The 14844-nt window shown below is 44.9% G+C and overlaps 1 protein-coding gene across 1 annotated transcript in view; it reads left to right on the forward strand.

The window, feature by feature from the left end:
* The window catches only part of NOL6 (nucleolar protein 6), a 34658-nt gene extending 29475 nt beyond the window's left edge, over positions 1-5183 (forward strand). Inside the window, exons 24-26 of the mRNA XM_075269677.1 lie at positions 2262-2462; positions 3092-3193; positions 4628-5183. Of these exons, the coding sequence (XP_075125778.1) occupies positions 2262-2462; positions 3092-3193; positions 4628-4777 (453 nt within the window). The 3' untranslated portion in view covers positions 4778-5183. The remainder of the gene's footprint in view (positions 1-2261; positions 2463-3091; positions 3194-4627) is intronic.
* Positions 5184-14844: the final 9661 nt, after the last annotated feature.

Consider the following 14844-nt stretch of genomic DNA (forward strand, 5'->3'; position numbering starts at 1 on the left):
TAAAGCATGCCACTAAATGCTGTTAAATGGGCAGAGGAAAGGCTTAGGCAAGATGGCCGGCTCCTTAATCATGTACAGAAAATAAAATGCTAAATAAAATCTGTAGAACTAGGACTAGATAAAAGCAAAATAGTTCATTATTGGGTTTCAATAAGAAAAAAAAAAAAAGAAAAAGGTTCCCTTTTAAGGGTGGAGTAGACGTCATGAACGTGCCGATCTGTAACAGGTGGTGAGACACAAATGTGGGGGAAAGTTGGGCAGGGGGTGCCGCGGTAGGTTTAAGATTATGGCTCATCTTGAATGTAACCAATTCGTCCCTTGTTTTTTGCACTTGATACAATGTGTCGGGGTGACATTCCATAACCGTTGACGTAAGGGTAACAGACTGATACTTTGTTTCATGAACAAGGTGTTTGTAGAGAGGTTTTTGTTTGAGCTGAGTTTTCATTGTTTTATTGTGTCATCGCTATTAACTCCTTCCTTCCTGCTAAAATTCTAATCTGACTGTGTTGGTGAATATATGCTAGCTATGTACCCTATATGAGTCCTGTTAGTAGGTGGTGGGTACCCCTGCAGCCATCAGTACTAGGATTTAGCAATCCCAAATCATATGTAACCATATAGCTCATGGGACCGCTCCTGCTATCTGCCTAGAATTTATAGGGGCCTCTGTCCTACATTCACCCCTCCATTTCACTCATTTGGAGAATAATGGGCTTTTAAGGGCACGGGGGGCAAGGAGGCGGATTTTGACAGCGGATTTCACCTCAAAATCTGCCTCCATACAATGGTGGTCTATGGAGACCACTAGCGTTCTTTTTTCCCGCTATCGGCAACCTCCAGTGTGGGCCCATTCATTTGAGCTGACTCCAGAGGGGGAAACTGCGACGGTCGTGGCAGGCGGGTTTTGGCCCGAGAGTGATCCCCGCGTCACTCCCGGTGCCAAAATCCGTGCCACCTGCCCCCGTGTGAACAAGCCCTAACACTTAGCTGCACATGACCAAAACCTAGCTAAGTTGGGCAGGGCATCCATGGCAAGGCAAAGTTGCAGGTAATACGGTTGGTGTCCCAGTCTGTTTGGGGTGAGAGCTGCTTCGTCATGCCCTTTAGATAAGTAATGACCTTAATTTAATGATCTGAGTGAGGTTTTGTGAATGGCAGCTCCTGATATGGTAACAGGTGCAGTGCGGCCGTTCCAACATGCAGCTCTGCCCCTAAGTTAGATTTCTGCCGTGCCCCCTCCCTCTCCCTTTAAGCTGTGCCAGTCCCGCCATGTCTATTGTGAATCCCCAGATTGTCAGCTCCAGGTTATACAAGCCCCGGATCTGACTGTTGCCTGTGCACTGAACACAGCATTGTGTTGTCAGGCCCGAGCTTGCACAATTTTTGTTATATAACACTAAGTGAATGTGAGTGTCTGTGTCCTTATCTGGGGGTGAAAGCTGACACAACATACACCACCGTGATGTATAAGAAGGCACACAGCTATGGCTGGATACATGGATGAAATGCGGGGTCTCCTGCATGTGTGTCTGACATGTGCCATATATTATGTGGGTGCAGGTGAGTACAGACCTCCGAGGGTATACTTATGTCATGACTACATCACTGGTTTAAAGGGATCAATGCTATATAATATGCATGTATTCACAATATGAAGGCACCAAGAAGTTGCCACATCCAGACTCCTAAAGAACTGAAGAGCATAAAGAGTCCTATGGGTAGGGATAAAGGTGCACATTCCATTAAAGGCAATAGTAGTATACCTTAAAGGGGCTGTACAGTAATAGAAAAATATGGCTTCCTCTTCTAAAAACCACACCACCAGCTGTTCATAGGTCACGTCTAGTATTGTAACTCGTCTCCATTTAAGTAAATGGGCCATGGACAGGCGTGACACTCTTTTGAAAGAAATCGGCCATGTTTTTTTTTAGTTCTGGACAGCCCCTTTAAGTCAGAGTCAGTCAGTCAGAATCAGTCTTAAGTTTTAGGGATTGCTTTTATTTATCTGCTACAGCCTGTGTTATTGGAATTGAAAGAGTTAAAGAGGAGCCGTCACCAGGTCTGAAAAGCCCAATGACATACATGGTGTGATAGGCGTTGTCACCCTGAAAATGTTGGTGTTTTGTTTATCCAAATCTGTTCAGTCATTCCACAGATATAAGCCCTTCTAGTGATGATGAGTTTTAAGGATCCTAGAACAGGATGGACATGCCCTTTAAATAATGAATTATAATGTACTCTTTTTGTCTCTTGCACAGATGATTTTCCGCCCTCCTTTGGACCTTTATGATGTTCTCATCCACCTAAACCCCAAGCACATCCCCCGCCACAGAGAAGCCGTGGACCAGCCAGTCAAGTCCTTTGTCCGTGGGCTTCTGAATGAGAAAGCTACCTGCCGTAATACCCGCTTCCCTGTAGTGGACTATGATCCGGTCCAGTTATATCTGAGTGAACTCAGGGTGAGGGGCCATTTACTGCCTATAGGTTTCCAGGCATATTAAAATGACCCATCCAATTATATGTACGGGTTGTCCAGGACGTTTTTTTTTGTTATTTAAGGCTGTGAGTACATCCGGTTCCTGTACTATGCAGTGTACAGAGCCAGGACTAGATGGCTCCTAAGCCCTGTATAGTGGCCAGGCACGGGTATTGCAGCTCAGCTCCCATTGAAGGCAATGGAAATAGCTGTATTAGCAGTGCCTGACCAGTATGCAGTGTATAGAGCCATCTGCTTCTGGCTCTGTGCACTGTACAGTACAAAGATAGCCCATAAATGAAAACTCCTGGAAAACCCCTTTAACGCTTTCACCATTATTATATACTTCTGATTCTGATCAATAACCTTAAAACCTAAATTGTAATATTAAAAATTATATTATACTCCCATTGTATTATACCCCCATGGCTATATGTTTTCTGTAAGTAGACATCTAACACATTGTAAGAACCCATCTACCATTTTACACTCACATCTCTGCTGCAGATGCCGGTAATCTCCCAGACATGGAGTTGCTATTGGTCTGGTTAGATCTGCAGCCGCTCATCTTCATAGCCGTGATATAGATTTTTTTCTTGTGTCTCGCTTTAGGAGTCTTTTGGGGAATTTGCGTTGTTCTTCTATGACGCTCACGGAGGAGAAGTGATTGGCGTTATCTGGAATCCATCCAGCTTCACCCCACAGCCTTTTAAAGTGAGTATTGGCCAAGCTCAGTCCTATAATAGTCACATGGTATGTATGACGGTACCGAGGTGTGCTGATCATATGCCGTATGGGACCGCTGCTACTTCCAGGTTTACTGCAAGTGTAAGACCACGTTCATCCTGTTGTAGATGTCAAACATATCCATAAGCCCCAATTCTGTATACTAATATATACAAGCCTGCACTCTTTTAGCTTCTGCCAGGCTTGTATATGTTAGTATATCTGTGATATTTGCCTCTGTATGGCGTACATATATATGGGGAAATCCTCCCACTTTGGGGGCGTTCATACTTGCGCCCTATGTCAGTCCACAGTGTTTCCGTCCTAGTCCCCAGAGAATCTACCCAGCGTCGGACATGCAGGACTTTGTCTCTGGCCAAAAAAAAACGGTTTCACCGCGAGAGGCTGCATAAGGAGACCAGCCAGGAAGCCGTCCCTATCCATTTTCTCCGGGGAATAGGACGAAAACCTAGCGGGTGGACACAGGGCGCACAGGGGCGCAAGTGTGCACGCCCCCTTACACCTCCAATATACACTGTAAACACCGTATAAATTGACCCATTGGTTTCTCTGGCTGTTACTGGTATATCCGGAAGGAACGTAGGTTGATGTCTACGTTGCAGCCCCTTGTTGCGCAGGGTTTAAAATCAAGGGCAAATTTTTAATTTATTTTTTTTTCATCTGGCACTGTGACTTTGAATACTACGGATACGTGACGGATCCCATTATAGTCAATAGTCACTAAACGGATCATCTTTATTGATTTAATCCAATCTTCTGGTCTGTTTTAGGATTTGACAATGCGGATGTGAACGTGCACCCTAAGCGCTCCATCCTCAGCGAGCCGAGCACTTAGCATTACATAATTGCAGCGGGGTGGGGCGGACTCACTCTATGGTTCATTAGTCGCTCTGTCAATGTCCTCGGGGGCTGTGCACGGTCAATAATTATAACCTGCCTGACGTGATTATATATGTCATATGGTATTAATTATACTGGGTGACTGGGGCAGCGCACATAATAAATATGTCATATGTATAATATACATTGTATATGCAGTACAATTCCAGGGAGCCATCATGCTATGCAACACCAAAGCTCATGACATTGATCTATCCGCCATTCCTATAGTATTTCTGAGTTTTTATTGGGCTGCAGTAGTGTAGCACAGTCACTACACCGTATACAGAGCTTGTCTGCATCCGGATCCTTAACTTTGCAGAATCGGCAGCAGCAGACCCCAACCAATCTGATATTGATGATCTGTCCTAAGGATAGGCTAGGTTTTTGAAGCCATCTTATACTTGGCTTCACTTCAAATGGCTGATACCAGGGAGCAATAGATTGTATTCAGCACACACAAAAAATATTATTATTCTTTTTGTAGTTTTTATAACAATTGCCCATTTATTTTTTTTGCAGTTGACCAAAGTGAATGGAAGGATAGTAGACACCAATAGTAACGGCTTGCTACTGACGCCCAATGTGGAAGCCATTTTGGAGGATTTTAACATTTTAGGGGAGGGACTGGTCAAAAGCGTAGAGTGTCAGTCTGAAAGGTGGAAAATCTGAACGGTGGACGCTAAGAACCAGGAGAGGAGAAACACTGGACATCCGTGTGAAGAATATGGGCGGTCAGGAGGTGAAGGACTGCAGAGACTAACCAGGGACCGTTGTGAATTATTCTCTAAAATAAGATTTTTTTTATCTACTATTAAGAACTCAAGACCGATTGACCTGGCAATGTCACATATATAGAGAGAATTTGCACCTTTTTGTATGAAGGAAGCAATTTTTTTTATTTTTTGCTTGTATCATCGGGGGATCCAGAAGACCGACCGCCTATATAGGCTGCTGCCACAGGGAGGCAGACTCTAAGCAAAAAAAGACACAAAGCCTGTACCCCTCCGGAAGACTCAGAGACTTGTCAATATTATACAGTCTGTCATCTGCCCATTATACTGATGTATTTGTACTTAGGACAGATCTACATTTTTGCATAATAAATATGAAATTCCTGAAATTATGGAATGTCACATGTACTAAATGGCCCCTACCTACTACCACATTCATTCATCATATGGCCACTAGGGGCGTTGCTGTGTTTTAGACTGACCAGGGCTGTGGCGTTGGAGTCTGAAGTAAGAAATCGATTCTGCTACAAAATAAAATAATTATTTTGAATGATATTATAGAATAATTAATATTGTATAGTTTGTTACATATTACAATTAATGGAAATTCAATCAATGGCTTTTTTTATGTACATTGTGAGCCCCATATAGGCATCACAATGTACATTATTTTTCCTATCAGTATGTCTTTGTAGACTGGAAGGAAATCCACGCAAACATGGGGAGAACATACAAACTCCTTGCAGATGTTGTTCCTGGCAGGATTCGAACCCAGGACTCCAGCGCTGCAAGGCTGCAGTGCTATCCAATGAGCCACTGTGTTGCACCACAATCAATGAATTTTTGTAAATTAGAAGACTGTTACTGTTTCTGACTGACCATGAAGGAGTCAGTCAGGCTATGGAAAAATAGAGGCATTATAGTGTGGTTTAGCCTACCGACTCTATAGCCGTGATATAGACTTGGACTTTTTCTTCATATCTTCAACTGGACACCTGTAGAGCGCTACCAGTATTTGGGTGGGTAATTAGTGCCAGGCTACTATTGGTAGGCACCTGTAGAGCGCTACCAGTGTTTGGGTGGGGAGTTAGTGCCAGGCTACTATTGGTGGGCACCTGTAGAGCGCTACCAGTGTTTGAGTGGGTAATAGATAGTACCAGGCTACTAGTGGTGGGAAACTGTGGAGCACTACCAGTCGTTGGGTGGGTTGCAGTTCGTTCCAGGCTACTAATGGTGGGTGCCCACAGAACGCTACATAGTTGTCTGCACCCGTAGAGCGATACGAGTGGTGGGCATCCACAGAGCTCTACCCATTGGTCAGTAAACATAGAGTGCTAAAAGTAGGCAGGGTGGGTGGCAGGTGATGCCAGAATACTAGTGGGGGACATCTGTAGAGTGTTACCACTAGTGGGCACCCACAGAGTTCTACCAGTGGTCTATACCCATAGGGTGCTGCTATTGGTTAGGTGGGTGGCAGTTGGTCCCATGTGCCTAGTGGAGGAACACCTATAGAGTGTTACCAGTATTGGACACCCGCCGAACTCTCCCAATGGTCGTCCCCCATAGTGCATTGTGAGGCCATGCAGTGCACCGCATCTGGCATCTGGTGCATTATCACCAACTGCAGTGACATCACTGAACATGGTGTGGGGGTTTAGTTAGCCACCCTCTAGACATAACAGCTTTTGGGGTGCAACTGTTTTTGTAGAGGCCAACCCTGTATGTTTGCTGAGATACACCGGTGGCATCTAAAAGCAATCCTATGGGAAGCAGAATCGTGTGACTGCACTTGGCAGAAGCCGCCCTCTGGCCTGACATGCCTTGTGAAGTGTGAGAATTAATTACAGAGTTATCGCTAATAATTTTGATGAGTGCGGAAAACCGGATTGAACCAGCGCTGGTAAAATAGCCGCAAGCAGTCTGGCAAATTGTGCAACCTCCCGACCTAAGAATAAGGACTCGTCCCTGTTACAACCTGTAGAGAGATGATCTCGCCATTCTGCAACCTCAGAGCAGTCAGGGCAGGTTCTGTCGGATGGTTCCCTCCATAGTGATGAATGTGCCAGTCAAACTAGACAGGGCACTCTTGGTGACTCCCATCATCCTGCACTTTATATGTTCGGTGGCCACAACTTTCCAGCAAGTTATATTGAAAGCAAATTACACAGGAGACTCCTTGAGACTTAAGGTTTGCATTTGATGTGGGATTGATGCCAGAAATTGGCATCCTGGGTGCAGCTGCCAAGGGATAAGTCTGTGCCAGCTCCAGTAATGACTGCACGCTTCCATTAAGGAGACCCATTCACCATTCCTCACTCCATTCATTGTCTGTCTCTTATTATTCTCAGAAACTTGGGATCCTTTTACTGCTTTGATTTTGCAATATTGTCTTGTTTTTCATGGCAATAAACACATATCCACTGCTACGATGGACAGGAATCGCAACAGAAGCCGATTCACATAAGGGTCTAGTCACATGATGTTGCTGTTAAACTCGGCCATGAAAAAAGTGAAAAAATACTTAGTGACCGCGCATTGACTATATACGTATGGGCGGTCGCTGTTTGTTTCTGCAAGGACATACCTGTACGTCTCTTGCAGGAATAGCAGCTATACAAGATCGTGCAGGTGCGTGGAGCCGGTTGTCAGTTTGGACAACCCCACTGTGGTTTTCTGCCCACCCTAGCGGGCATGTGATAGGTGCCAGGAACTGCAGGGGTTGCTGGGTCCTCGAGTAACCTGATCATCTCTGTAGGGTGATACTGTATCACTCATGTAACTGGGCTAATGTATCAGTTACAGGGAAATCGGTACAGTCTGCTTGTTAATACTTGGACTGGACCATAGTCACCACTGGGGTCCAACGGGGCAGTATTGGAGGGGTCACAGTCACCGGCAGGGTACGAAAGGGGTCAGTATTGGGTCCTCATCCTTTAACCTCTCCCCGACATCCACAGTACAATTACGGGCGGAGGTCAGGTCTTTAAAGATGGTGGCTACAGTGCTGCAGATCGGCGTCCATATCTGGAGCTAATACCTGCGCTAAAAGTTCACTCTGGCTGCATTACTAGTCAGGAAACAACCCTCAATTCCCCCAAATTGAAAAAAAAATGGCCCACGAGGCAGCTCGCCACCAGCCCCATACCTTTATTGTTGCAAAATGGTTCCCATGCAGCGAGACTGTGGGAGTTGTCCTGTTTCCTTGGCAGTCGGGAGTCTTATGAAGACTCCCAGATTTGTCATTGTATTATAGCTATGACAACTGCCAAGAAAATTTTTTGCTAAAAAAAGTTTACATTATTTTTAAGGGGTTAAAACATAGTAATAATAATAAAAAAGCTATATAATCATACTCATCCGTAGAGTATAGATGACGTCATTTTGGTTGCACAGTGAACGTCATAAAAACAAAACCCCTAAGAAAGTCACAGAAACACAGTTTTTTCCAGTTCCACCCCATTTTGAATTTTTTCAGCTTCTCAGTACTTGATCTGGAATATTAAATGATACCATTACAAAGTTAAATTGGACCCTCAAACATTAGGACATCATATGTCCCTGTAAATGTGGAAAAAATCTAAGTTATGTGGTTAGGAAGGCAGGGTGTCGCAAAGGGGTTAATTAGTTTAATATTTAATAATAATAAAATATAGGCAATGTAAAGTTTTAGATTTTTGAATATTACAAATTAATCCAGGGTTCATTCTGATTGCCGGTTTAGGAGTTAGGAAAATTTTATCCCCTGACCTGGGGGAATTGGCATTACCTCATGGGGTATATTATCTTCCTCTGGATGAATAATGTAGGGTTATAGGTTGACCCTATATTATCAGACCTGCGACTTCATCCAAACTAATCTATTATATAGCTATGATTTTATAGGGATCACAGTCTACTGTTCTGTCCGCATGTTCCGTGCGGCAGCATGCAGAGAGCACATGGACCCCATTATAGTCTACGGGGTCCGTGTGCTTTCACTGTACACCACTTGCCAGTGCATTCAATAGTCCGTTCGGGGGTCCCTATGCGGACTCCCCCGAATGGATTACCAACACGTGAACGAGGCCTGAGTCCGGCAGGGATTGCCCAGGTCTCCTAGCGCAGCAGTATCATACAGTATTTTTCATGCATCCATTGACTTCTATGGAGTCCTTCGGCTTATGAAAATCATCTGTGATGTAACATGTTCTATTTCAATCAACAATGAAATAGGGTACACTAAAACTTTAGTGTACCCTATGGTATAATATTAGGTACATATACCTTATTTATTGTTGGTTAGTTTGTAACATGTTCTATTTCTAATCGAATTGGTGATGGACAGTCGTGTGAATAGATCCATTCATTTCATGGGGCCATGTCCTATCCATTTAAGAAACAGTTCTCGGATGTTAAATCCTGTCATGTGAATAGGCTCTAAACCTCTGCTATATATGAGGATGCACATTGGGGCAGAATTGTGGAGGAATTGTATGTACTACAAGGCACTGTGGGGCAGATTTATTACACGGCCTAAATAATAAGCTGTTTTTGTTGCCCGTAGCAGCCAATCACAATGCAGCTTTCATTTTTTAAAGGGTAGACGTAAAATGAAAGTTGTGCTGTGATTGGTTGCTATGGACAACTAAGACACTTTTGCTCGCAGGTGGGGTGGATGTTGCAGCGGAGGAGTAGGCTTTCTGAGAACCCCTGGCATGAATTTTGGGCTGGGAGAGGAGATAGGCCGCCCCAGTTTGCTAGCCGGGCCCAGCCTCCACTACATTCACCCAGCCTGTCATTATAGAGAAGCAGCGTCCCTGACCGCATGCGCTTGTCCATGCGTCGGTGGTCAAGTGGACCTTAGAGCAAAGCGCGGAACTCAGGGCCCGACTGATGTTATGGGACATGTGCTGGAGCAAGGCGGGATGGCACACCAAGAGAAGTAGTGACAGCTAGGGGCAACATAGCGAGGTGCCGCAGCTGCCATCAGGCCTGAGTCTCCACAAGCAGAAACGCCAACATCTCCAGGGCCAGCAGTTTTGAGATGTGGCCATTTAAGGCTTGGGTATGTGGGTGGGTTACGCTGTACTTCTGCCTGTGATCAAACACCTGGGAGATGGAGATTTGCTGGATAGAGGCGCATGATGGTGCAGGCAAAAGGAGCAGAGGCAGGAAAAGGGGAGGATGAAGGTGAAGTCCCCAAAGTGTCAGAGGCAGATGTGGAGGTGTCCTGGCTGGTGGTCTGGACTGCAGCACCAGCAATGGAAACAGTAGAAGAGGCAGTGTCGGCAACGCCGGCCGATGATTGTCCTGCGTTTGCTCTCTCCCAGTGAGCCCAATACTTGCCTTCCAAATGACGGCGCATGGCTGAGGTGGTCAGGTTGCTTTTCTCAGTGCCCCTATTCAGTTTTGAGTTGCACAGTGTGCAAATTGCATTCAGTTGGTCCTCCGTGCAAATGTTGAAAAATCTACACACCATCGAGGGACTCGGCCTCGATGGGTGACTTTTGGGTAAGTGGCTAGTACAGGGAACATCTTGGGCCTTGCTGGCTCTGGCCTGGCTTCTGTGAAGCAGCTGTCCTCTGCCTCTGGATATGCCTCTGCCTCTAGCCACCTTTTTTGGTGCTGCGCTTGCCTCCACATCTACACTGCTTTCCACGCTACACATCACCCCTGTCCAGGTTGGGTCGGTGGCCTCGTCCTCCACCACCTCCTCTTCCAAATGCTCACTCTCCTCTTACTGTAAACCACACATAACCACAGCCTGCCCTGATGGCAGCTGAGTCTCGTCATCATCATTAAGGCCGAGCAACGCTTGTTGCGGGTCCACAACCACAAAATTGGCAGGAGAAGGCAGATGCTCCAGTGTTTGGGCATCAGGACAGAGAAATTCGTCTGTTGATAATATTAATACATTTTATTTATATAGCGCCAACATATTCCGCAGCACTGTACAATTTGTAGGGTTCAGATACAGACAGATACATAATAAAGAACGTCATTTCACACAATGGGACTGAGGGCCCTGCTCGCAAGAGCTTACAATCTATGAGGTAGAGGGGGTGACACAAGAGGTAGCAGGGGCGGCATTGCTTATACAGTATTCAGACAATTTTGTAATAGAGGTTACTGTCATTACACAAATAAAACTTTATGAGCCATCACTAGTGGTGTCCTGTAACATGTGGATGAAGCTTGGACAAATAAAGTTAGCCTGAAAAGACATCATATTATGTGGGGTAATGTGGGAGTGGGGACAGAGGAAGGTTAAATTTTGGGGATTCTAATTATAGTACGGAAGGGTTTACGTTAGAAATTGTGATAGGCCTGTCTGAAAAGATGTGTCTTTAGTTTGCGTTTGAAACTGTAGAAATTGGGAGTTAATCTGATTGTCCGGGGTAGAGCATTCCAGAGCAGTGGTGCAACTCGGGAGAAGTCTTGTATACGAGCGTGGGAGGTTCTGATAATAGAGGATGTAAGTGTTAGGTCTGTTAGCTCCTTGGATTCGTGAAGTGTGGAAAAGAACCCAAAGACAGCTCCTGGGAGGGGGCATGGGTGGGATGATTCTGCTGGGAAGATTGGGCATGTTGGGAGGAAGGAGGGGCAGACTCTTAGGTATGAACAGGATTAGAGGTAGTGGCTGACTGGCTGGTGGAAAAGCAGCTGAAAGCATTATCCGCTAGCCATTGTAACACCTTTTCCTGGTGCTTGGGCCTGATCTGCGTTGTACCTGGCACCCTGCTTAACGTTGCCATCAAGCCAGGGATTGTGGATGAGCACAGTGCTGGCTGCCCCTCACCAGTAGGCATTGCATCCGCAGTAGCTTGACCACAGCCTGGGCCCCCAGCTGGATTTCCTGGGCATCAGGACAAAGAAATTATTCTGGTAGCTCCTGGGAGGGGGTAAGGGTGGGATGACCCTGCTGGGAAGATTGGGCATGTTGGGAGGAAGGAGGGGCAGATTCTTGGGTATGAACACGACTGGATGTAGTGGCTGACTGGCTGGTGGAAAAGCCGCTGGAAGCATTATCCGCTAGCCATCGTAACACCTGTTCCTGGTGCTCGGGCCTCGTCAGCGTTGTAGCCTGCACCCTACTTAACGTAGCTATCAAGTCAGGAATTGTGATGAGCGCATGCTAATGTTTCTTTAGGTTTAAATTTGTGTTTTTGTTAATATTAATGTAGAGGAAAGAAGGTTTCCAAGTATTTTCCCACTTTCCATAGAGGTTCTATTGAGTGTGGAAAGTGTCTAGTTGATAGGCTAGGGTATGGGGGCACTCGTCCACATTAGGGAGAATGTTTGCCTACATAGGCAGTATAGAGACTTACAAGTCATTCCTGCTCCGCTAGGGATTATGGGTAAAAAATATGCAAATCTAATCTCCTGGATGGAATTAGGAGAACAGAGTGCACTCTGTACACCACCCTATAGAGGGCGGCATCCTTAACATCATGAACGACTCAGTTATAAAGTCTTTTAATCATAATGTGGATTTAATTGCTAAATCAGTATTTCTGTCCCAAAAGGAACAGATTCCCAACTATGGACAGCGCTGTTTCGGCCTATTGGGCCATCCTCAGCATAGTGTAGGGATACTGATTTAGCAGAGTGAGAGACTATAAACCAGGGTATGGGGCTATGTAGGTGAACACTCTCCCTAATGTGGATGAGTGCCCCCATACCCTGGTCTATAGTCTCTCACTCTGCTAAATCAGTATCCCTACACTATGGTGAGGATGGCCCAATAGGCCGAAACAGCGCTGTCCATAGCTGGGAATCTGTTCCTTTTGGGACAGAAATACTGATTTAGCAATTAAATCCACATTATGATTAAAAGACTTTATAACTGAGTCGTTCATGATGTTAAGGATGCTGTCCTCTATAGGGTGGTGTACAGAGTGCACTCTGTTCTCCTAATTCCATCCAGGAGATTAGATTTGCATTAGTTGATAGGCTGTGATAGTGGGGTAATCCTGGGACTTCAGCGTGTTAGATGCCCCCAGACATGCTTCCCCTGCTGTCCCAGTTACATTCCAGAGGTGTTAGCATCATTTCCTGGAGTGTCATTGTGGACTTGGTGATTCTCCTTAGTCGAATTGTGGTTTCTCCTGAAACAAGCATTTTTTCCCCATAGACTATAATTGGATTCGATATTCGGTCGAATAGTCGAATATTGAGGGGCTACTCGAAACGAATATCGAATATTTCACTACTCGCTCATCTCTAGTCCCCGCTCCATTCATTTCAATCACAGCGCCAGAGATAACTGAGGGCTATATTTTTTTCTATTTCCAGTGTTCCCATTGTAGAAAATGAAGTGACACTGCTATATTCAAAATGGGGTAAAACAACCCATTTCTGGGATCAGAGAGGGTCTAAGTGGACGGCCCCCCACTGGTTACCAACTTAGCTGTTATCCCTTTAAAGGGGTTGTACAAAATTAAAAGAACATGGTTACAGTAAAGTGAATAGGGCTAAGGTGCAATACCGCACACTGCCTGTGGACATATGTGATGCTGTTTAAAAAAAACCTGTGAATCCCCTCCAAAGCAGATCACAACCGTTTTGTTTTTGGAGCAGGGATGAGTTTCTTTCCCTCTCCTTAGGCGCGTCCCTCTTTACAGGGAGGATCATGGAACACCCGGCTGACAGGATTAGTCTTGTCCTATGGAAGAAAACACAGGCTGCAGCTGTATTCACGTCACCAGCGAGCAGAGGGCGAGATTTATGGGTCAATGTATTGTAGAAGAATCCGTCAATCTAAATAGGATGATTATCTGATTACAGAGTAAACCTATAATATTACATAGCTGATTTCTGACTCTTTGTATAGGCCAAGACGTTATAAGTGTTGTAGAAGTAAAGTGTGTGCTGTGACATAGTATAGTGTACTGAGGGGCTCACACTGCTCACTATCGAGTCAGTCTAATGATATATCCATACACTGGATAAACTCCTATCACTCTCAATAAGTGAAACAATTGTGAACATGACTATAATATCTTGTGCAGCTCTGAAGTACATTGTAGGCTGTAGTGCAGGATAAGTAATGTAATGTATGTATACAGAGACTGTACCGGCAGAATAGTGAGCGCAGCTCTGGAGTATAATACAGGATGTAACTCAGGATCAGTACAGGATAAGTAATGTAATGTATGTACACAGTGACTGTACCAGCAGAAAAGTGAGCGCAGCTCTGGAGTATAATACAGGATGTAACTCAGGATCAATACAGGATAAGTAATGTAGTGTATGTACACAGTGACTGTACCAGCAGAATAGTGATCGCAGCTCTGGAGTATAATACAGGATGTAACTCAGGATCTGTACAGGATAAGTAATGTAATGTATGTACACGGTGACTGCACCAGCAGAATAGTGAGCGCAGCTCTGGAGTACAATACAGGATGTAACTCAGGATCAGTACAGGATAAGTAATGTAATGTATGTACACAGTGACTGCACCAGCAGAATAGTGAGCGCAGCTCTGGAGTACAATACAGGATGTAACTCAGGATCAGTACAGGATAAGTAATGTAATGTATGTACACAGTGACTGTACCAGCAGAATAGTGAGTGCAGCTCTGAAGTATAATACAGGATGTAACTCAGGATCAGTACAGTATAAGTAATGTAATGTATGTACACAGTGACTGCACCAGCAGAATAGTGAGTGCAGCTCTGGAGTATAATACAGGATGTAACTCAGGATCAGTACAGGATAAGTAATGTAATGTATGTACACAGTAACTGTACCAGCAGAATAGTGAGTGCAGCTCTGGAGTATAATACAGGATGTAACTCAGGATCAATACAGGATAAGTAATGTAATGTATGTACACAGTGACTGCACCAGCAGAAAAGTGAGCGCAGCTCTGGAGTATAATACAGGATGTAACTCAGGATCAATACAGGATAAGTAATATAATGTATGTACACAGTGACTGCACCAGCAGAAAAGTGAGCGCAGCTCTGGAGTATAATACAGGATGTAACTCAGGATCAATACAGGATAAGTAATGTAAT

The sequence above is a fragment of the Leptodactylus fuscus genome, chromosome 1, assembly GCF_031893055.1.
Source record: "Leptodactylus fuscus isolate aLepFus1 chromosome 1, aLepFus1.hap2, whole genome shotgun sequence".
Taxonomy (NCBI): domain Eukaryota; kingdom Metazoa; phylum Chordata; class Amphibia; order Anura; family Leptodactylidae; genus Leptodactylus; species Leptodactylus fuscus.